At 42.8% G+C, this 24,563-nt stretch overlaps 1 protein-coding gene across 2 annotated transcripts; it reads left to right on the top strand.

Moving 5' to 3' along the window:
* The first annotated feature begins 1,617 nt into the window (after positions 1-1,617).
* ano5a (anoctamin 5a) lies at positions 1,618-22,672 on the top strand. Of its 2 annotated transcripts, none has more exons than XM_061721646.1 (22): positions 1,618-1,867; positions 4,046-4,113; positions 4,551-4,688; positions 4,979-5,020; positions 9,355-9,462; positions 10,342-10,410; positions 11,435-11,719; positions 11,815-11,934; positions 12,027-12,142; positions 12,229-12,363; positions 12,466-12,571; positions 12,691-12,751; positions 13,336-13,487; positions 13,709-13,789; positions 14,704-14,932; positions 15,020-15,198; positions 15,314-15,411; positions 17,597-17,727; positions 18,750-18,955; positions 19,045-19,244; positions 19,816-19,921; positions 20,845-22,672. In XM_061721646.1, the coding sequence occupies exons 1-22, from the start codon at positions 1,798-1,800 to the stop codon at positions 21,073-21,075; spliced, it is 2,931 nt and encodes a 976-aa protein (XP_061577630.1). In that variant the 5' UTR covers positions 1,618-1,797; the 3' UTR covers positions 21,076-22,672. The 2 variants fall into 2 exon arrangements, with proteins under 2 accessions (XP_061577630.1, XP_061577631.1); XM_061721647.1 differs by lacking the exon at positions 13,709-13,789 and adding an exon at positions 14,118-14,192 and having other exon boundaries at positions 1,619-1,867.
* The last annotated feature ends 1,891 nt before the right edge of the window (positions 22,673-24,563 follow it).

Here is a 24,563-nt window from a genome sequence, read left to right as displayed (position 1 = left end):
ACAACAGCAATAATGATGAATGAATATCATTCGTCTTGCTCTCTTAAAAATAGCAAAGTGCTTAACATGGTGGGAAGACGTGTGATAAGTTAACAAACTATGCAGCAGACAAACAAACAAACAAACAGTAATACAGTCTAAAATGCAGGCATGGGAATAATTAGCAGCACACTTGATTATATTTGTTGATGTAATGCCAAGGATCTCTGAATTATTAGAACTCCGGGCTGACCCCAACATATAGTAGTATAGTATAGTATAGTATAGTATAGTATAGTATAGTATAGTATAGTATGGTATAGTATAGTATAGTGTACTATATCTGGCAAGGAGAAAACTAACCACACCTGTGTTAAAAAGCTGCCATCAGAAGAACTTAAACATGTCTGAGTAGATGACGTCATCACGGGAATCACCCTTTGTCGGTTGAAATTTTCCCTGACTAGTAGTAGACCTTCAGCTAAAAAGAGAACTGGTGACTTGTACACTTCTCATCATGTGTGAATAGTTTTGAGAGGAAATCATGCCTCCACAGGACTCCAGTTTTCTCTCAAATTTCCCCCCTTGTATTTGTTGAAAAATATTCAACCATCCATCCATCCATCCATCCATCCATCCATCCCCGCTTTTATCCTTTGCAGGGTCACGGGGTCTGCTGGAGCCTATCCTAGCTCATATTCAGGCGAGACAGGACGTCAGTCCATTGCAGGCCCACATATAGAGACAGACAACCAGACACACTCACACTCTCACCTACGGGCAATTTAGAATCATCAATTAACCTAGTATGCATGTTTGTGGACTGTGGGAGGAAGCCGGAGAGAACCCACGCAAGCACGGTGAGAACATGCGAACTCCACACAGAAAGACCCCTGCCGGGTCTGGGAGTCGAACCGGGGACCTTCTCGCTGTGAGGCAACAGTGCTAACCACTAAGCCACCGTGCTGCCCTGTTGAAAAATAATATTAAAAAAAAAAAAAAAAAAAAAAAAAAAAATATATATATATATATATATATATATATATATATATATATATATATATATATATATATATATATAAATAATATAAAAATATATAATTATAAAATAGAATTAGAAATAAAATGTTATATTATAAATATATATAAATGATATATATATATGTATATATTTGTATATTTAGACACACTATAATGTAGTTCCTATAATGTAATTAAATGTATAGTGGATAAAAAGTTAACACACTAAAAATCACGTTTCTGACTTAGTTTGAATCCAAACTAAGCTGCCTTGTAGCTGCCTTGTCGTCATAGCAACAACGACACCAGCTCCCTGGCGTCTTTTCATTTCTGTGATTTAAAATTAGTTTTTCCCTTCCGTTGTTTTCTCTTAATGTATTTCTTCATTTTATTTCATCTTTATTTTACGGTTAATGCCCGTTGTTAGTAGTCATGAAAATAAAATAAATAAACCACATTAAAAGTTCATGTGCACCTTGGTAGAAAAAAAAAAAAGAAACCTACTTTTATCCCTTTGCTGGGCTTACTTTAGTTAAATACCGAGATTTTAGGTGGCGTCTGTCCACGCGAGAGCGTCCCTCCATTGGCCCGCGGAGCGGAGACACTCCCCTCGCAGACCTCCCCGTGGGCCGAGCAGCGGCGGCGCTGAGCGGTCAGGGCGGAGCGGAGGAGCCGGTGACTCAGCGACGTCCGCTGGAGCGAGGCTGAGCGGTGAGGACCTGCAGCTGCGGCGCTGAAGACCCCCGGGTGGGAGAGGGGTAATCTCGAGCGGACCAGGGCCACCACGGAGGTCCCAGCATGCACCGACTACCGGGGAGAGTGGGGGAGGACAGCCTGATCGAGATGAGTCCCACCGACTCCTTAAGCGGTGAGTACCGGGACCACTCATCTCCCCGTCCGCGGATTAGGGTCAAAATGACCCCCCAAAAAACATGGGAATCGTGTGTGGGAATCTGTATCAGACTAAACAGACTCAAAACCCTATTCCTTCAAGCTGTATGACATTTAAAGTGAGAATAAGGCGTATAGTTTTCATCATTGGGATAAATTATATTATTTATTTTGGCTAGAATCACCATTTGAAAACGTCTCCACCCGTTTTATTTCCCTTAGGCCTACTACACACTCTCAAACAGTGATTTCCAGGCAGCCAGGCTGACCTCAGAGTCCCCCCCCCCCCTGTATGGGGGCTTTTATGGCCCAGGAGTGTGTGGGGGTGAGAGGTGAATCACTCCCGGGGCTCCAGCAACCCTGGCCGGGGTGAATCAGCCTGGTGTTCTGGCTGGCTGGAGCCGGAAACTGTGACTTAGTTAAAGTCTCTTTAACACAGTTGAAATTACAGTATAAGATGTTCACGGGTTAACTTTTGCAACCACACACTGACTTCTTTGTTTAGCCTGACTTGCTTTATCATTGTCGAGATGCAGAATAACTGTCATTTGTCTATTTACTGTACAGTGAGCTAAAATAACCAAGTCAAATTCCCTGTCTTGTTTGACCTGACTTGGCCAAATAAACATGATTCTGATTCTGTTAGCGTGTTTATGTTTATAACAGATTCACTCGACAGTTGCTGTCCTGAGTCTTTGGGGATTGGTGTGGATTAGGGGTTGGGGAGGCAGCGTGGCGATATTTCCACTGTGATCAGCTGCTCATCCGGGAACAAAGCCTCGACTGTGGAGGCCACTTGGTGGGAAGACTCCCTCATGCCGGAGCTGACTGGTTGACTTGCAGCCAGCTGCTCGAGAAGCTCTCTGGGAAAACTGTGTCAAAGTTTTTACCATCTCTGGTTCATAATCCGTTGAGACTGGGAGTTGTTGTTAAAGCAGGCAGATTGAATGTTCTTGTGTGAAGTAAATAACGCCCTGCAGTTCTGGTGGTGGAGGGTTGTCCACAAGGGCTGGACCTCCTTGTGGACGTGAACAGCTGCGGCCCCGCGGCCCTGTACACGTCTTTACTGCACGCCCTCATGTTCCTTCATAAAAAAGCTGGGAAGGGGGGCATTTTTCTGACTTCAGAGTCAGAACATGGGAATTCCAGGTAGCACAAACCACATGTGATGCACGTTATTACTTACAGCTTCTGTATTTCCTGAAACCACAAAAATATTGTGAATAAATCGCTTTTTTGTAACTATTCTAACTAACTAATGACTGGTACTTCGATTATTGCTGACCTACCAAGGGGATCCAGTTTGGGAAGGAGCTCACATGAATATGAAGTGGTTGTCTTTTTAATATATTTGCTAAAATGTAGACAATCTCGCACAAACGAAAGTCCTTCTGCACAAAAGAATAAAAGTTGCATCTCATGTAAAAGGGTTTTATCGTAAATGCTACATGTTTTAGCGTTAAACCTTTAAGTAATACTTTAGATTCCTGTGGGATGATGCAGACGAAAGTTCTGAATGCTTGTTTTAGGGCGTTGTGTAGACATTGGCTCTGTACAGTCCAGACTAAAAATAAACTGAGACAGACCATCAATTAGGACGGCTCCAATTTTATTTTAAAACACGGACAAAGAAGCTGTAACCTTTTTGCTTTATTTTTTTTAGCAACAGTGGGGCCTACAGAGCTGGCCGTTTGTCCTGCCTTTCCATCTGCTTCCTCGTGTGTTTATGGAAATCTTTGGTCAGAAGTACTCTGGAAAGTTAGCACTGCATTTGACAGGCAAAGGGAAGGGAGTGAGAGCAAAACTGCGTTTTAGTTTCATCACACCAGCCACTTTAAGGACGCACGTTTCCTCGTTTCCTGCAGCCACTGCTGTGGTGGGTGAATCGCAGCAACATGGCCGTGTATAATCTTTCAGAGTGATCGTGGTGAAGCGCTCTGTGTGCCTCGAGGCGCTGCAGCCGCAACATGCTGGTACAAATATAGTGCACAACACTGCTGCCTGTCAGGGCTCCCTGCTAACCTCCGGCAGCTGTTCACAGGCCCAAAACCTTACCGCCACAAACTATTTATCTTTTCTTCGTTAGTTGGAGACGCGTCCCTAAAACTGTTGCTTCTGGTTGTAACATTGTGGTCTGTGTCTTGCTGTCTTGCAGATGACGTTAATGGGTATCACCACAACGCCTCATCCAGCGCAGGATCTTTCCAGGATGGACAGCCAACGGTAAACCAGCTGCATGCCATCCTTCACTCTTCACCTAATGTGCTCATTTCTAAAAAGGGAACTTTCTTTTAACAGCAGCTTTTCAGAACTAGAAACATTTATCTCCTCTCGATGTCTGCATTGGGGCGTGTTTGCATATACTTTATTTGAATTTGGTTTAATGCTGTCTATTTAAATATACAAAAAAAACATAATTCCACCTTTTAGACAGTGGATACGTGATGGAGAGATTCCTATCTTCACGTCCTGGAAACATAGTTGAAGGAGGTGATTGTGTAACTCAGTAAGAAAGAGATTTAAGTAGATTTCCTTCCTTTTCTATTTTTTGCAGAATTTGAAGGAGCAACACGTAGTAGTCTCGGGTTTGAAATATCTCAAAATAGCCGGCCGAAACCCTAAACGTCCTATATTCTCCCCCTTTCATCGTGTTTTTAAAGTGTCCCCGAACACCCGAAGTATGCCCAGAGACCTGCGAGTCTCTCAGCAGCAGCCTGGCCTCCCTGGCCTCGTCCACCCGCAGTGACACTCCACAGTACGAGTCTCAAACCTCCGAGCAGATCAGTGCTTTGACGGGGGTAAGGCACCGATCAGGGGTGCACGTGCATGCTGCTGTGTCAGGGTGTGTTTTTGCAGCCTCTCTTCTCAGCTCCGAGTTCAGACACCTAACTGACCTAACTGTGGTCTCGTCTGTGTGCTATGACGTGTTAATGGACATAATCTGTAAGGATGTGTTAAAATATTGCAAACGTGATGCTTTTGACATATTGATCCACTTGGTAAGGTTGCTGCTACGATTTTAGCGGCATGCTGATGAATTTGTCGTGTTGTCGGGCTTTCTCTCACTGTACACTCGGTTCCTCCACAGTTTTGGAGAAAGCGGGCACTATTCCTGAAGTATCGTTCCAGGGTATGGCATGGTAAAACAGGCTTGTGATGTGATGCAGCCTTTTGCATATGCCTGCTTGCCTTCCCGCCCTCACCGCCTCCTTGAGGAGAGCCTGCTCAGTGTGGAGTTTCGCTGCTGGCATTAAACATTCGGAGAATACAGCTCTGACTTGAGGGAAATCAATACGCTTTTCTTGGTGGAGAGGGCTTGCATTGCTTTCAGGAAGCATGTTTGTTTCTGTAGAGAGTAATGGAAATATGCACTGATGTACCATGAGGGTTCATTAAAACTGGGAAAGGCTTTTTAACCTGCTTTTTTCTCACCTGCGATGATGGTTTGCTTCACAGGAGAAAGCACCAACCTGGGGGTGGTGCAGCATATTTAGAAGGAGCACTTTTTTTAATTTTTTACATGCGCTCTACGCTGTATTGTCAGCTGCATTTGTGCGTGTTTATGCATTTATGTCTATATGTAATTTAAGCGTACGATGACTACAGGGTAATCTAGGGCCTTCCCGGTACTCATGATGACAGGACCAAAACCTTCTGTACCTAAACTTAAACTGCGATGCAGGCTTCTTCTCCTTACTCCCACTATTTTTGGATCTGTGTAAACAGTCTGTAACCAATTTTAATGAAAAGGGTACTTTCTTTTTTTTTTTTGACCGTGCACTTTCCATCCTGATGGTTTTTGGAGTAGTTTGACTCCTTTCCAGATCACTTCATTCAGTCAGTTATTTTTTTATCAGGTTCTTCTTCTCGTGTTGTTACTGATCTTCTTCTTAACTTTGAATTATCTATTATTATAGCTCTTATTTTATTCATCTACATTATGAACCATATTTAACATATTTTGTGTAGGTATGCTCGCTTGAAAGGGAAATGCAGCTGGTGTATAGTGCTTAGCAAAAATCTAAGGCACATCTTCACTTCTTGTTTGATTAGGTTGTTTTTTTAACATCCATATTTATTTTACAGATTCTTTAAAGTAAAAACAGAAAATATGTTTAAAAAAAGAGAAAAAAAATAGCTCTCCTAAATGCAAATAGAATGAAATTCAAATATTGGCTTTTGGTTTTAGACTCACTTTGTTCCTAACATTGTGTGGTGATATTATCTGAAGGGATAATGGATCCAGGTTTGTCTATTGCTGATGCTGATTTGTAAAGAAGCCCAAGTGATTAACTGGCCAGCCTCTAATATTATCACTGACACGTCTGCTTGTGCGGGAATGAAGAGACCACAATGTAAACACGGGTGGTTATTAAGACTGTCTAAACAACAGGACTAAGTGTGTTTAAGGCTTTTGCAGAGTGCTATCTCTGCAGAAAAGCACCTGATCCTTTAAAGCATTAAAACATTAAATAGGGCAACAGTTGCCCAGGTAACATGGTTTAAAGGCATCATGACTGATGCTGAAATAAGGGTGAATTAAAGTGAAAGTTGAAGCTTAACACGAGATGTTCTTTTCACTTGAGATGAGCTTCTGTTTAGAAACGACTTTATTTTGAAAATCCAATAGTTGACCAGTGCTTTTACATCTGTTCTCAGCAAGTGCCCAGGCTACACTATGTTTTACATTTACCCTCCTTAATTAAGATGAAAGCCAGACACGCGTTGAAACGCCCGGTAGTTAGGGGTGGTTTAGTAAATGTAAAGAAATCGGTGGTTGCCATTTCCAGCTCCACTGAGTCGAAACCAACCCAAGGAGATGCGCTGATTCCATAAATCCCATCTGTAATTATGGGAAATTAGAGAGTTAGTGCAGCAGTGTTCCAGTTAAAGACAGCATCCACCCTGCCATGGAGCACATGGTGCGCTGTGGTCTGGGAGGTAAAGCAGAGTAGTGGTTACAACGTATGCCCCTTGTGGGATTAGAAAACCGTACAAATGTTGAGACCGTGGACACACCGTACACGTTGGCTGCTTTTACTCAGCGCCGCAGCCGGAGCACGGACATCTGTTTGCAGCCATCCGGCTAGAAAACGGTTGCTTTTACTGAACTCTGCACATTTGTTGTTCATTTGTGTAACTTTTCCTTTTTACATGCATGTTTCATTGTACCTGCGGTCATCCGTTGGATGGACCTTTTCATTCGTTTCAACGAGTGAACCAGTCAGCCAGAATGATTATTATGCACAAGTTATGTTGAACAGGTATTAATAATAGATAATGATAATAGTATGACTGGACAGGAAAGGGGAAAAGCAAAGCTGATTTAGCCCTAACCTCTCTCCCTTCCTGTTAGTGGACTACCATGACACACTGAGTCACATGATGTGTTATTGTTTTCTGTGATTATCTTTTATCAGACTTCCTGCAGCAGCTTTCTTTATGTGGTCCTTTCCCTGCGCGTTGACCTCCTCACCGTGCGATGACCGCCGCACAACCAAACAGCAGATATTCATATCAAAGCTGGTGTTTTTTTACTTTTTACTTTTTACTTAAAACTTAAGACTTAAGAGCTGTTTCACGTGAATTACACCAACATCCTCACCTGAGGGAGATTCAGAACGCTCTCACAGATCAATCGATTTGTCTCAGAGGGACGACGTCTTCTAATGTTTATTTATTTCTTTATTTCAGATCCCCATTAGTTGCTGCCTCAGCAGCCACTATTCTTCCTGGGGTCCAACAGTACAAATATACATTTCTATAAAACTTTTACAGTACAATATAAAATGTTAGTTAAACAGAATAAAACAAAGTAGATAACAAGTACAAAGAACAACAACTAAAAAGAAAAACAAGACAAAAAAACTAAAACAAATAAAAACTAAAGATAATAATGAGCAGAAAACAATGAAAAAAAGAAAATGAATTTTCCTGAATGAAAAAACGAAAATGAAAAAAACAAAAAAAAAAACAAATAACAACCAAAAACAGATAGATTAAAGATAAATCCAAGTACAACTAAAGATAAATAAGTGCATACTAAATGAGGCAAATACAAAAACAAAAACAAAAAAACGTATTTCAATAGAAGAAAATTTAAAAATAGTGAAAATAACCGGAAACGTCGCAAAATAAAATACTAAGAATTGAAATTAAATGCAGAACAAGAAAATATGTTTATTTATATAACGCCTAACTCAATTAATGTTGTGTTTATGTAACGCCAAATATGGCTGCTGTTGTTACCTGGTAATGTCCAGAACAGCAGATGCGTGATGTGCAAATAGCCGAGAATAAAAGAGGGGTTGACCTGAACAATAACCACGCTGCACACGGGCTGCGAGCTCCAAGCTGTTCTCACAGCAGATTCAGAGATGATGTGAAATGTGAGACGGCATGTTTGAGGGACTCTTTGTACGATACAGCAGAGCTCTGATTAGATTAGCTGGCTGGCGGCAGCCTTGCTGCCCCGTGCTGATGTCATCTCCAGGAGTCCACCCCCCCAAGTATCCCCCTCCTGCCCCTCTTCTACTCTCTTTACTGGATGACTGAGCAAGTGAGGGCTGGTCTGAGGAAGCTGGGTGGGCTGTTTGGATCTCTTCGAGCACAGATCAATGGAAGGGGGAGTGAGACAGGCAGTGCTTTCAGCGCTGGACTTCACTCCCCGGGGAGAGGAGGTTGTTGCTCTGTGGGAGAGCCGGCCTTTCTGCTGATACATCTCAGCCATCCAGCGAGTGGGCCATGGAGGTAGAGTGCACTTCCTTTCCTCCCTTCCCCCTCTGCGTGGAGCTGATGGACAGAGCAAACTGTCAGGAGCTGATAGGTTGTTGTTGCTGTTGTTCCATGTGAATTATTGTTATTATAGCACTGATGTGCAGGTACTGTAACTACGCTAGTGAGGTTTGGGGAGGCACATTGTCCTTGGTTATTTTTAGTTTCCTGGGCAGCTGAAGCAGTGCTGAACGCTAGCGCCGCGTCTGTGTCCTCTCTCTAAGCATTCCTGTGCAGTCCTTTTTCTTTTTCTCTTTTTTTTGTCAGCTATGTCGTAGCTGGAATCAGCTGATGCACATTCTTGGGATTTCTGCCGCTAGTGCTCTCATTCAATATAAAAAGCAGACTAATAAGGACAACCACGCTGGAGGCTTGAAACGCTTTCATTCAATTTGTTTCTGGGTTTTTCTTTCCTTCAAAGGTTTCTCATGTTCCCTTGATCCTATTAAGGAGACATCCGATCACTGTAGTCATCAGAGATGCCCTCGGTTAGCATGCCCTCTGTGTTTGCAGTGAACATATACTTATCAGTGTTTTTATTTTAGACAAATAACTGAGTGTAGCTTGATGTGAAGGCCTTGTTGTTTGGATTTCCTACTGTGTGCTGGGATGAACACATCCTAAGACTAGCTACTAATGTCATGCCTGTATGTGTTGTTAAGCCTGCATGTCTTTGCTGTCTCGTTATAGGTTGACAAACAAAGACAGAGCAAAGACTCTGTGTTCTTCTGTGACGGAAGGCGCAGGATTGATTTTGTCCTGTCTTATGTTGATGATAAAGATGGTGAAAGAAAACAGGTAAGAGAGATGAACCTCTAGCCGCCACACGTGTCTGTAAAAGTCTGAACTTGTGGTCCATGTTTTCAGCATTCCAGTTATGTGGAGGGAAACTGCTGAGTACGGGAGAACTAAACATATAGCTCTAAGGAAAAGCTGATGTTTTTTTCCCCCAATCTCCAATTTACTGATAAAGTTAGACAAACTTCTCAGTTTGCATCAGAAGTCTTCTCAGGGTATCGTCCAAGAAGACAGACGGATCCATGACCAATGTTTCATGGGTAACGAGGAAGTAATTCTCCCTGACCTTTATGTGTCCGGGGTATTTATTAGTGCTGAGCACTGCAGGGGTTTCAGAGTTATAAACCGGACAGTTGGCCGCTACACGCAGGTGTTACCTCTCTCAGGCTTTAGGACACAGCCCACTCACAGTTTGCTCATAGACTCAGCAAGTCAACACTGAAACTCCTGGTTCCTCAGGAAGTGAATCATAATTTCCACAGTGAGGAAGAGCGATCAGGAGGCCGCTTCCCATCTATTACCCAGATTGCCACTAAATTTCAGCTCTAACAAGAAAGATTTATGTCTTTGTTTTGCATAGCTTCCCTTCAGTGACACACAGGCCTTGTTAATAAAGTGCCGTGTGCATGCTTTTATCGTACTATTCTGCACCCACAAATAACTTTTACAAATCCTGTTAAGAGTTTTTATTATATCTACTGGAATGATTTCCTCTGAAACATCTGCATCAAGCCACGAAACCCATTCCTCTTTGTGTTGTAGCAGTTATTATCTACATATTGTGGTCACTTGTCTCCAGGTTAAATCATCTTTTCATCTGTTATTACGTTCTAATATTCTGTTTAACACCTTTTTTGTGTTAATTTTTTTCTGTTCAAGGAGAGGAGGAGAGTTTATGAGGCCAATTTAGCGAAGGAGGGCCTGGAGCTGGAAACGGAGGACAAATTAGTAAGATTACTACAATTTTTTAAAAATAGAAACAAAATGCTCTCTCAAGGGACCCGTTTCACAAAGCAGTTTATGTTGAAACTCTTGAGTATGTTGAGCCTGAACTCAGGGAAACTGAGCGGGGTTACCTAACCGTGAGCAAGAGGTTCAGTTGAGCTGGTTTCAGAAGTCTGTTACCACGGTAACTGACTCTGTGAAGTAAACCTGGTCAAGAGCAGGTTTACTTTAACAAACCCCGAGTTACTTTAATTCTACGAGCTGATATCTACTTGCAGATGTCCGTTTTGTTAATAACAATGTGAATACTGAAGAAAGCGAACGAGTCAGAACTGAGAGAAAAGTGACCGACTCATAAGCCCCGCCCCCTTCTCTTTTCCTTTTCAGCTCACTCACAATAAAACGTTTTTATTTTATTCCATGGCATTCCAGTTTTATTCTTTTTCCAGGAGCCAAAAAGTCATCAAGTAAAAGTTGATAACATGAAATAGTTGGTTTCCTGCTCAGACGGAGTAAAGAAATGCCCCTCTAGCGTTTCTCGGTGACTGATGGACTCATGTTTCCAGCTTGAAGGATTTTTCATTCCATCCATTAATGCGACCAGAACCGACCCTGCTACGTTTGAGTTCCCCGTCTGAAATACGTTTTTATCCTGCTTCATTCTCCGCCGCTTCAACTTAGTTTTTTTTTTCATTTTTCCACCAGGACGTGACATTGAAAACAGTTTACTTCACTCGTTTGTCATTCACACGAAACGGTCGTTCAGTGTTTTAATCCGTCTTCGCATTCACTCGCTCTGCAGTCATCTCCAGCGCCGACTGTCCTCCACCGCAGCAGCCGACCACTTTTCCTGAAACAGAAAACTCAGAGTTTGATGAATCTTCTTTGTGAAACAGGCCCCTTTCACACCAAAAAAGCTACTAACTTCACACACAACTGTTAACGTTATCGGATCTCCCTTTAAACAGTAAAGTACACATATGGTTGCTAGGTTGATTATGTGCAAGCTAACTGTCTTCATCGTCAGAACTCGGATGACGGGAATACCTACTTTGTGAAGATCCACGCCCCGTGGGAAGTGTTGGCCACCTACGCCGACGTGCTGAAGATCAAGGTTCCATTCATGGCCAACGACATCGAAGAAAACAACGAGATGCCCATGAACTGGTTGTCCACGCCTTTTCGTCTGCCGGAGCACATCATGCACCCCTCGCCGGACCACTTCACCGCCCCCTTCAACAAGACCAAGACCGACTTCTTCCTCATCAAAGACAAAGACACCTTCTTCCCTCCCTCCACTCGCAACAGGATAGTAAGCGTGGACCCGCCTCTTTGCTTGTTCACACATAACTTGTGAAGGTTTGAATGTACGTTACCAGAGACCTCCTTTATTTCCCACCCGCCCAGGTCAATTACATCTTGTCCCGCTGCTCGTACATCAGTGAAGAATGTGGAGACAGAGACAAGAAGGGAATCAAGAGGTTGCTGAACAACGGCAGCTACACCGCCGCCTTCCCTCTGCATGACGTGAGACCTTTTATTTCTGCTCTGCAACAGCCGTGTCTGAATACTGAACACAGCGAGAGTGGTTGTGAACCGTGTGTTTCGTGTCCCTGCAGTCGAGATATTGGACAAGATCGAAGGACGTCAACTGTGAAAGTGAGAGATACAATCTGTACAACCACTGGGCCGGCTTCCTGTCGTTCTTCAAGGAGCAGCCGCTCAACCTCATCAAGTGAGACGCCAGAACCGAGTCCTCGTGTGTCAACGTCAGCCCGGCGACAGGATTTGACAAGAATCTGCTGTATTTGTCTTCAACAGGAAGTATTACGGAGAGAAGATCGGCATTTACTTCGCCTGGCTGGGTTTTTACACCGAGATGTTGTTGTTCGCTGCAATTGTTGGAACCATTTGCTTCGTTTACGGGGTCCTTACTTACGACGACAACCAGTGGAGGTGGGTTCTTCAAAAACATCAGATCCCGGGGGTTTGTTCCTTCTTTCATGTTCCATTATATGATTTCTGATAATGTCTGTGTTTGTTTTGGTTCCCCGGCAGTAAAGAAATATGTAGCGCGGAAATTGGAGGAAATATTGTCATGTGTCCACTTTGTGACAAAAAGTGTAGCTTCTGGAAACTCAACACGACGTGCAACTCCTCGTGGGTGAGTGACTTGTGAACACTGAGTCCTTTACTACCGATGCTACAAGACTGGTTGCCGCTAAATAGCCTGAGATCCGTTTTCCACCAACTAACTCTCTGCTAATCACGTTCACCTTTCAGCAATCGCACCTCTTTGACAACGTGGGGACGGTGTTTTTTGCCATTTTCATGGGACTGTGGGGTGAGTGAAGTCCTCTGCTCTCAGCATGTGTTTAAATCCAGCACAACGGCATCCACAGGGAGTTTTAGGAGGATGGTTTCACTCCAACATGACCTGATGTCTTGATACCAGTTCTTTTAGATTTTAGATTTATTTATTTGCACAGTTAAACATTACACAAATAAAATTACCAACTTTACAAATTAAAGCGCAGGAAAAGGCGAAAACTCAAAAGAGCTTATCAGGTGCCTCCACCTATAGTTGACATAAAATTTAATATCATACTTGAATATCAACAAAATATACAAATGAGCAGTTAGAAATCTATAGATGATAGAAATTAAAGGAAAATTAAATTACAATTTAATAATTAAGAAACAAACAAAAATACTAAATAACAAACCAAATGAACAAAAACAAAAAATAATTTCAAGGAGATTACACAAGACGATACAATTTTTCAGCACATCCATTACTTATGCCGGAGCAGTTCCATTTACAAAACAAAAATTAAGTGGTGTTTCAGACATCCTTTAAAACCTTGTTCTTTTAAAGCCACTTCCTGTTCTTACGTGATTGGGGTGGTGGGCTGTATGTGTCTGCAGTAACGCTGTTTCTGGAGTTCTGGAAAAGGCGGCAGGCCCGTCTCGAGTACGAGTGGGATCTGGTGGACTTTGAGGAGGAGCAACAAAAGCTGCAGCTTCGCCCAGAGTACGAGACCAAGTGCACCGACCGCAAGCTGAACCGCATCACTCAGGTGTCTGTGTGCTCGTGAAGCTCTCATCCTCTCCTGAAACCTAGTTTTGATTAGCTCCTTCAGGACGTCTTGATCGCAGCAGCCCATCTATACATGGGCTGTTTGCAAGAATAAGATAATAACTGCTTAGGAAAGTGTTATGAACTGAGTTGTGACAAATGTACTTGTGAAATGAACAGAGAGTGTTTGATCATCTATGACCACATCCCACCCGTCTCTAGGAATCAGAGTTGGTTCTTGTCAGGACCACAACAGATCTAGTGGGGAAAATAGTTCTGTGCTGGGCCACGGTGATCCTCTGGGTAAGGGTGGGGACGCCCCCTTGGCGAGGAAGAGGTCTTGTTGTGGTGCACTTTGTGTATATGACTGACTTTTCCGGAAAGACTCAAAGGCACAAGTTTCCTTATCGACCACATTGAATATTTATCCTCTTTTTTTTATTAATGAAACCAACCAAAAGGTAAAAGAGAGGCAAATAAAGCACAATAATTCTGATTGGACATCGTAGCTCTGCCTCACATGTGAGGTTGGAGAGCGTTTCTGGAACCTGGCCTTCTGGAGATCTCTTTTCAGGATGTAACAAAGGGTCACTGACTCATGTGTTCATGCTTTGCTTGCTTCCTAATTTAGGAAATGGAGCCTTACTTACCCGTAACAAGCAAGTGTGCACGCTCATGTCTGTCTGGAGCCACCGTCCTGTTGTGGGTGAGCATAGAGCCTTTGGTGAACTTGATCTTCTCTCTCATCTTGGTCTCCGTCGTCACTCCCTCCCTTCTGTTTGCCACCATTACTGTGAGCAGGGCTTGTATGTATAAAACTAAGAGGAGTAGAAACCCGTCAGAGGTTTTTGACAGCTCAGACAACGCTGTGGTACTTCCTGTTGCATCATTGGTCACCACTTGGCCTCTTGAAGTAGAACATAAACGGTATTAAGACAAAACACTTTAAACGACTAAACTGAATAGTTTTATACATACTGGTCCTAAATGTTGTGTTTACTTGTGCTAATAAACAACAATAAAAAGGGTAGAGTATCGTATATTTCTATGGAGGCATGCGTGCACACTTGAAAGCATAAAACTCACTTCCAACTCTTAACCCTCAGTGAAGAACAATCATCTTGCTTTTTGCAGAGGTGTTTGCTTGAACGTCGTTTCTTCTTCTGGTGTTTTTCCCCCTGGTGTTTCACGCTGTCGTTGTTTTCTCCGTCCTGAAGATCTCGTTGATCATTGCTTGCATCATTGGTGTCATAGCGTACCGCCTGGCGGTTTACGCTGCCTTCGCCAGCATCATGAAAGACAGTCCCACGGTCCAGCTGGATGTGGTGGGCCCTTACATCACACCACAGCTGGCCACCTCTGTCACCGCCTCTTGCATCAACTTCATCATCATCATGATTCTCAACCTCATGTATGAGAAAGTGGCCGTTTGGATCACTGACATGGGTGAGGGGCCACAGTATGTTCATGTATCGGGGGGTGATTGATCATTTTATTATGTACTTGAACTCTATATCTTGTGATGTTTTCCAGAAATCCCAAAGACCCACCTGGAGTATGAAAACAAGCTGACAGTGAAGATGTTCCTCTTTCAGTTTGTCAACTACTACTCGTCGTGCTTCTACGTGGCGTTCTTTAAGGGCAAGTTCGTTGGCTATCCGGGGGATTACGCTTACATGTTTGGCGAGTGGAGCAAACTGAGGAATGAAGAGGTACCACGTACTTCAGTACAAAAACATGCGTGCAGTTAATTTAGATTGATCCAGTGTTTCAGCTGGTGTCCGTTTCCTCCCCATCGCTCATCCTTGTCGCCCTGCGTGTCTCCAGTGTGATCCTGGGGGCTGTCTGATCGAGCTGACCACCCAGCTGGTGATCGTGATGACTGGCAAACAGGTGTGGGGCAACATCCAGGAAGCGCTGGTCCCGTGAGTGCTCACACGCCACATGTCATCAGGCCGTACGGAGCAGTGGAGTTGATACGCTTTAGAGCAGTGTCCCCCAACCTGGGGTCCGGGCCCCCCCTGGGGGGGCGCCAGAGATCTCTGGAGGGGCGCGAAACTTTGTCTGCTTTGAAATTATGCAGGTGTAAAAATTATATTTGCGAATGAATCATTCATAAGACATTGTTAGGAATAATTTATGAATGTCTTGAATATTTTTTGTGTTTTTTATACACTGGTGACAAACAGGAAATTATTTCATTCCTTATTATATCATTACTCAACATTTAATCTACTCCGACAGGTTGTTAAAGGCAAAATGTTAAAAAAGGTTGGTCTCATATTAAAAGAGACATTTTTCAGAAATATTTGTATGTCCTTTTGTGCGTATTTTATACATTGGTGACATTGGAGAAAAACAAAGTCATATGTATACAGAGTAAACCAAAGAGAAATGTATAAAAAAAAACATAATTAATGTTAATTTTTTCAATTAAAGACTATTTTGGTGCTAGTACGTACGGGTCGGGGGACCTGGCTGGTCTTAGACACAAGTAAGGGGGGGCTCCATGGAAAAAAGGTTGGGAACCACTGCTTTAGAGGACTCGAGCTTTATTAGTTGACCCGTAAACCCAACATTGATGAAACCTTGTCTCTAGACTTTGTCAAATCAATCATGCATAGATAAGTCATTTGTTGATGTTTCATCACTTTGGTTTTTTTAACATCTTAAAAGGAAAATGTGTTTTCCCAGTTTAATTTTGAAAGAAGACAGCGTTGTGTCAAGATGTTCTGAAGTTTTATATTTGTCATTTGAAGCCCTGGTGGATATAAATGTTCTTTATAGATGTCAGATTGTAAAGGATGAAACAGTGCATCTTTTAATTCACAAAATCATAGAAAAATGGGATTTGATGAACAGTAATAACAGAGGTACTAATCTTGGGACCTTACTGGACAGAAAAAAACATTTTTTGTTGTTTTTTTTAAATCCATCTTTGCAAAAATTGTCCCTCTGCTGTGGACGACTGGCAGAAACTAACACATTTATAAGAATATTGTAAGGAAAAACTTGGAGTCCTGCAGCTTCTCAAATCATATAGTGGAAATAACAACATTATAACGTGTGAGTGTTCACAAGTAAGAAGAGGTGGTCCTCTGGGCCCGGTTTTTCAAAAGTAATCCGCTCGGATTTTGGATAAGGGATTGGATCAAATCATGAAAATGGGTTTTTCAAAAGACAAAACGGATTACGTAATCGGATTAGATCACGTAATCCAATCCTGGTTTTGATCTGGATCAAACCTTCAGTTTGGGTTTTTCAAAACTTTTTAGTAGGATTGGGATCACTTTGATCCAAAAAATCGGGATTAAACTGATCCCATCAGAAGGGTGGATTCAGCGTAGATTTCAGGCCCAAAATGTAATGAAACTTTAAAATTGTATCAAATAACACTATATTTGGATCATGCAGTATAGCCTACAAGATATCCTATTTATTCATAAGGTTTTAATTTGATTTGTTAATCCGTCAGGCTACAGTGATTAGGTAGGTTATAACGTATTCAGCCTTTCAGTATAGGCCTACAGCAAAGTAGAAAGAGTTTGGCCTCATAAAATAATCCCCCAAACAGCTGTCGATATTGACCACAAATAATATATATCATTCTGTCACTAATTATAATATTATAATTCATCACAATCAAAAATATTTTTCTTTTGTTTTTAGATGATTTTTTAGTGATGCATGCAATGATAAAACAGAATAACAAAGCAATGGCAATGGCATCACTGGTTTTTGAATACAAAAATACAAATAAACTTTATTGACCCCACACTGGCTATTCTAAGTGTTGCTCTTTACATATCTATAGTTCTACATTGTGTTTCCTACCCTATTTGAGCACTGGTTATCCAGATTTGGTGATCCTGAAAAGTTTCTATCCGGATCAGATTGATCCAATCCGATGTTGCTTTGAAAAACCGGCTCAAAAGTAAGCTGGATTACGTGATCCTGGATAGCAAAAAAAAGGGTTACTAAATCCGGATCAATTTGATCCGGATTAAACCTTTTGAAAAACCGGGCCCTGGTCGTTGTTTATGTCTAATGTGGTTGTGGGAGGGAGAATCCCATCTTTACGGCTCTCTGTCGCCCCCATGTGTTCGCCAGGTGGCTCATGAACTGGTGGGGCAGCAGAAAGGCTCGCAACCACCCAGAGAGTGTGTACACCCGCTGGGAGCAGGACCACGACCTCCAGGCCTTTGGCGAGCTGGGCCTCTTCTACGAGTACCTGGAAATGGGTAAGAATCCGTTTTTATCATCAGTCCATCATTAGCAGAGAAACTGTTGAATGCTGGAGTTCAACCCAGCCACACCAAAGGTTCTGCTGTTGTTGTTGTTTAAACTTGTGCTACTTGGAGGTTCACAAAATTAAAACTCTCCACTAGGAAACCTTTATTTCTCATCCTCTGGGGAAGCAAACTGCTAAACACAGATTTAGGTGTTGAAATGAGGTTTGTGGTGGTACTTAGGGCTGGGGATCGATTCAAATGTCAAGAATCGATTAGATTCCGATTCTTAAGATTCAGAATCGATTATCAAGATTTGATTCGATTCCGATATTTATTTGGGTTAGTGTTATTAAAACTGTTTTTTGAGCTGTTGCATGAATTATATGACTGTAGTTATTCAAAATATTACTACTAGTATTATATTGAGATTAAACAGCAAGTATTGGCAGCTAATGATGCTGTAAGGACCAATCAGCTCCCAGAATGCTGATAGAACTGCTTTCAGAAACATGGTGTGGGTCAGAATTACCAAACAGATCCAGGGAGGAAACAGAGACGGATGAAATCGTTTTTATTTTTTCCCACATTCCGTTTTTATTTGTTCCATCTATTTTGGTTTTTAATTTTTGAGCATTTGGTTTTTAGCATTTTTTGCAAATGTAACCCCAAGACAGTATATAAAGTAATGAAATATAGACCCCCCCCCCCCCCCCCCCCCCCAAAAAAAAAAACAAAAAAAAACGATTTTTAGACATATGAATCGATTTTTTTAGGAATTAATATGAGAATCAATTTGGAATTGGGAAATCGATTGTTTTCAACACAGGCCTAGTGGTACGAGCTTGAAAGATGAATTACTAACATGATCACAGCAGCAACCAGACCAAAACCAGACTAAAACCGGTCCAGAGCATCAGAACATCTTCACCTGGGCAGATCAGAGATAGGAGGGTGATGCTGCCTGGCATCCTCTAGATGGCGCTGTTTGCCTTGTGCTTGTTCTCCCTGACGTTTGTCCTCCTGTGTACCAGTGATCCAGTTTGGTTTCATCACACTGTTCGTGGCCTCCTTCCCCTTGGCGCCCCTCTTGGCACTTATCAACAACATAATCGAGGTCAGGGTGGATGCCTGGAAGCTCACCACTCAGTTCAGACGTCCCATGGCAGCCAAGGCCCACAGCATCGGAGCCTGGGAAGAGATCCTCAGTGGAATAGCTGTGCTCTCTGTTGTCACAAACGTTAGTGCCGGCCTTGGCTCCCAACTCTGCATGAAGAAGCATGTTTGTTTTGCTAACCCCACTAACGTGGCTTCTGTGTTTGCTCCTAGGCATTCATCGTGGCCTTCACCTCCGACATGATCCCTCGGCTGGTGTACATGTACGCCTACCAGCCGCAGGGCGAGATGAACATGAAGGGCTACATAAACAACAGCCTGTCTGTGTTTAATATCTCTGAGTTCAAACCGGCCAACAGGCCAGAAGACGGGGAGAACCCTATCTGGTTCAACAGCTCCATCACCACCTGCAGGTGAGGCCCAGGGGGATGTGGGTGCAGAGCAGGTTTCCTGTCTGTTACTGGATCGCTGTTGTGAGCACAGGAACACTGGGTTACAAGTTAAAATCTAATGTCCGGAATTTAACACGCGTGTAAGTGCAGATGTGCTACCAAGACTGTTCCAGGGTCAGAGCACGGACTAGCTGTGGTCAAACAATCCTCCGTAACTGATCCCATAATCATAATCAAAGCCTCTCCGTGTGTATGCAGCTCTTCACCATGGCCTTATAGACCATTATGCAACATGTGATCCCGGTTGATCATCTGCTCTGCATGCTAAATTGGAGATGTGGATCAGTTCATGTCTGTGTTTTTTCCCTCGTCCCCATGTGATGCTCGGGCCTCCTCCGACAGAATCACCCATGTTAGCCTGGTGATTCTAGATAGACCGTATGTGAGTGTGTCCGGTTGTTGGTCTCAGTGTGACCCTGTGGTGGACTTCCAGGGTGTAACCTGTCTCTCCCCTGACGACAGCTTGGATAGGCTCCGCCCTCCCTGTGAATAGGCTGCTGAATGATCTTGCATGCATCTTGTTCTTTCGCAGGTATCGTGACTACCGCTACCCTCCTGGGCATGAGAAGGAGTACTCTCACACCATGCAGTTCTGGCATATTTTGGCTGCCAAGTTGGCTTTCATCATTATTATGGAGGTAAATCAAGCACTTGTGAATCATTGAGACTTACATTCTTGCACTGTTCAGACTCAGAGTTACCTGTTCTACCAGAAGGAGAAAAAACGTTTAAAAGTTTGACACTCCTATCAGATTAACTTTGCATGAGTAATCATCCAGACTTTGACCGGCGTTCGTACAAATCCATTCAAAGGTTTACTGGCTTTAGCCCTTCTAACGCAAATGCGTGTCAGGTGATTTTGTTTCTGGTGATTTTGGCACCTGCCGTTCTAAACGTAAGTCCCTTAATCTTGCTGTCTCCATATTCACATTTTTGTTGGTACCTTTGTTGATCATTTGTATTTTTACAGTTCATGTACAGGACTGTCTCAGAAAATTAGAATATTGTGATAAAGTTCTTTATTTTCTGTAATGCAATTTAAAAAAAAAAAAAAAATGTCATACACTCTGGATTCATTACAAATCAACTGAAATATTGCAAGCCTTTTATTATTTTAATACTGCTGATTATGGCTTACAGTTTAAGATTAAGATTCCCAGAATATTCTAATTTTTTGAGATAGGATATTTGAGTTTTCTTAAGCTGTAAACCATGATCAATATTATAATAATAAAAGGCTTGCAATATTTCAGTTGATTTGTAATGAATCCAGAATGTATGACATTTTTGTTTTTGTAATTGCATTACAGAAAATCACAATATTCTAATTTTCTGAGAGAGTCCTGTATGTGCAAGTCACACAATATCAAGTTCACCAGAGCTCACACTGACGAGCTGTGCATGGTCTGTTTTGGCTAAGTCAAACTTTAAGGGGACTTTGAAGGCTTGGCAGGATAAAGTTGACATGATGTGGAGCTAAAAGTATTAGCAATGGCAAACACAGCTCCTCCTGTAGCAGCTACGGTCCTCATCAACCATTTGCATCTTTTTTTGTCCACAGCATGTTGTTTTTTTCGTCAAGTACTTTGTGGCCTGGATGATTCCCGATGTTCCTTCCGAGGTCCGAGCACGAATCAAGAGGGAGCGCTACCTGGTGCAGGAGTCTCTCCACAACTATGAGGTGGAAAAGCTGAAGAACCAGCTCAGCAGACAGACCCAGGACGAGTGCGCCTGCACACCGATGATCTATCCGTCGTTAACCAAACACGAGGTGCTGTCGGAGTGCCTCTAACCCAGCGAGCTGCTGGGCAGTGAGTCAGACATCGTGATGTAGATTTATCCGCTCGTGCATTCTGATAGCGACCATCACTGTGCTGCGTTGCCTGTCGAGTCCACATGCAGACGCTTCCACCAAAGACAGAGCCTAACTCACTTCACAGCCTTCCCTCCACTACTTACCTGCTGGCGATGGAAAAGCACATCACTGAAAGACCAAATCTCTATGCATGCTGACATCTGGAGGCACTTGAATGTACACATCTGTCTCACATGTATGTACACATCTGTCTCACATGTATGTACACATCTGTCTCACATGTATGTACACATCTGTCTCACATGTATGTACACATCTGTCTCACATGTATGGCTTTTCTCTCTCGCGTGTTGTAACTGTAAGGATAAAGATAACTGAATTTGGCGTGAGGAAGAAGGAAATCGTCTCGACTGTGTCTAAAGCAGTTTGCTCACCTTTGTTTTAATGTAAGACTATTTATTTTAAGTGCCACTATAAGTAACCTCGATGCCTTAATATATCACACACTAAGCTTTGGTTGTGCAAGTCAGGTGGCGAGTTTTGTATTTCATGTACAGAGAGCGAGAATGTCTGGTGTCACATCACTCTCTTCTCTGTTTAACCAAAAACTATGAGCTTTGATAACCTCTCAGCCTTTACGTTGCAGCACAAATGTAACATTTGATTTAATATAAGTCCTCATTTCCCTCTTCACGGGCTGTTATCAGGCCTGGACCCACTAATACGTTTCCTCATAACCGTCCATCGGTGTTCTCAGGCCGAAGCCTGTCATGTGCAGAAGCTTTTTATGAAGAAAAAACTGCTGCTGTTGCTACGGTGGCAGGGACGGACGTTGTCCTGCTGTCCTGCTGTCCGGCCACATGCATGCTGACTCCCGTCAGTGACCTTGAAGATGAGAGGTAGGAGCTTCGAGAGGGGAGACGTGCCCGTGTTTACCAACACTGCAGCTGATGAAAGCCTGCTCCGCTCACCCAGCTATGTTTGCTTTATCACGCCGAGCACATCAGCCGTCGCCTGCTGCACCTCCTGTGCTTCTGCTCCTCGGTTGTCTGTTGAGAACAAAAGATGGACATTCTCTCTTCTTTTTTTTTTTACCTTTGCACAAAGCACTTAAAGAAACACGACTATCAACACATGAACCTTGCAGCCTTATTGTTGTCATCGTTTTATGAATTCATGATCCGTGTTTTGAAGTAGCAAAGTGTGATGAGTTTTAGTGTCGGTAAGGTGGCGTGTGTGTGTGTGTGTATATATGTACACACACCTGTGTAGAGATATGTGAGAGGTACACTGAAGCCTTAATACAACCAAGACTTTGTTTTTTACTGTTTCTCTTTACTTGTTCTATTTTATTTTATTTTTTTATGTTCTCTCCTATTTGGCTTTAGTAATTGTAGTATTTTTATTTTATTATGCTTAGAGCAGGAAAAGGTCAACGTATTTAATGTATTCTGTTACATTTTTGCTTTTTTTTAAATAAAATTATTCTTTGTTCTGTCATTTTTTATGCCATATATCCAAATATACAATGTAATAAAGATACATCTCTAAAATAAAGCACCAGTTCAGCTTGCAGTGCAATTCTTTGACATGTTTTGACAAGTCGGTGTCTGCTGTCCACTCCTGTCTTTATAGTGGTCTCTGTAGTCCAGCCGGTCTTCAGCAGGAGGTTCCCCCCTTATGATCCAGGTCCTGAACCGGGTTTCTTCCCTCCTAAAGGGGAGTATTTACCTGCCGTTGTTTATGTACCAGTAATAATTTCTCGGGGATCATGTTCTGCGTCTCTGGAAAAATCCTAGAAACAACTTGTGTTGTAATAGACGCTAAATCAAACTGAATTAAATTGAAGTCCTAAAATCTGTAGACAGCCTTCTCCATTTCAGTAGACGTGCAAGTTGTTCACAGCACAGATGGCCAGAGAGAGCGCTTGTAACTATTCAGTGTTTGTTCACCCCAGTGGGTGTGTTTTACACCCATATGCTGGCAGAGTTCACACGGATTGGCAACGGTGCAGATGCCTCTGGAACAAAGAAATGGGCAACTACACTTGTGTTTAGGTAGACTGCACGGGTTTAATGTGGTTTCAAACATGCGTCTGTAAGGTTTACATGGATTGATGTGATGTAGTTTTAGCATGTCACAATCTGATGATTTAATGTATACATCCATATCCCCCCCCCCTACTGAAGCCCCTAGTTTACACCCAAATGAAATTTTTCACGTTCCTCTTCAACATGACCTCTGCTAACCCTTCCATGGCTGCTGGCCTTGCTTTATTATTGTAGGAGCCATTTGATAGTTTAATTGTTGTGTATGTGTTTAGTTTAGTTTCTATCCATTTGTTTTGCCACTAGAGGAGGGAGAGCTCACTCTGATGCTGTCAGTCACACAGGTAATCAGCAGCTGCACACTCACAGGTGTTAAAGGTTGGTGGTATCAGCAGTCAGGGCAGAGCAGTGGTGAAGGAACATAGTTCTTATCATAACCCAGGATTTGATATGAATTTCATCTGTTCATCTGAACTAAGTCTGTGCAATAAATGGGAACATCACCCAAAGAGAAACGACGTCTGGACAGTGTAATTAATAGGACTGGAATATGCATAAAGGACATTCCTAACCACAGCAGGTGACTAATTAAGTTTATGTTTTGAGATAGTCACCACAATTATGATCAACTGTAACATAAGCAGGAGTAGCAACTCAGCACGGCTGTAAAAGGAGGTTGGGCTACCACTATCACTTTTACCTCAACATGTTCCTCTTCACTTGCATTGTTGTGGACAGATGGGTTACCTATACTTGTTGGCAGGTAAAAGAGCTCCCTGCTGCTTGTGGCGGCCTGGATGGCTCCTATACTTCTGAACATGCTCGTTACCAAAGCACCAGAGGACCAAACCTGCCCTGAGAACAACCGGACATCGTGTACCCTTTCCTTGGATCAGAATGGGAGAGCCCCTTTTCTCTCTCTGTAGGCTTCTTTCAGCTGCTTGGCGTCGGCCCTGCGCTCTGCTCCGCACCAAGGCTCCAGCTCCATATATTCCTGCACGCAGCGCTGCTCTTATATCACTGCAGGTTCCCTACCCGAGCCCCGGCAGCGCCTCCATCACCGTGCAGCCCAGCCACACCCCTTAGCACAGCGCATACCTGACTCTACGTCATCAACGACTTTATTAGCACCTCAGCTATTTTAGGAAGGTTTGTGGCACTTTTGCTGTCATGTTACGTCACTGTGAAGGCACGCAGGTGGCTTCATTAACAGACCCGGATGGAAAAGGAAAGGCAGCGGATGTCTTCTGTCACAACTGCGTGTGCCTCCATCAGAGTTGCGGAAAGTAAAAAATTGAGTGATAGTGTTTTAAGTCAGTAAAGAAATGTTGTTTCGAATTGTAATACTTGTTTAATGCAACAATGGTGTCCAGTCCCATTTAATCAGCTCTGATATCATACCAATTGCATCATGGG

This window comes from Cololabis saira, chromosome 5, assembly GCF_033807715.1.
Source record: "Cololabis saira isolate AMF1-May2022 chromosome 5, fColSai1.1, whole genome shotgun sequence".
Classification (NCBI taxonomy): Eukaryota; Metazoa; Chordata; class Actinopteri; order Beloniformes; family Belonidae; genus Cololabis; species Cololabis saira.
This window is presented reverse-complemented; position numbering and strand designations above follow the sequence as displayed.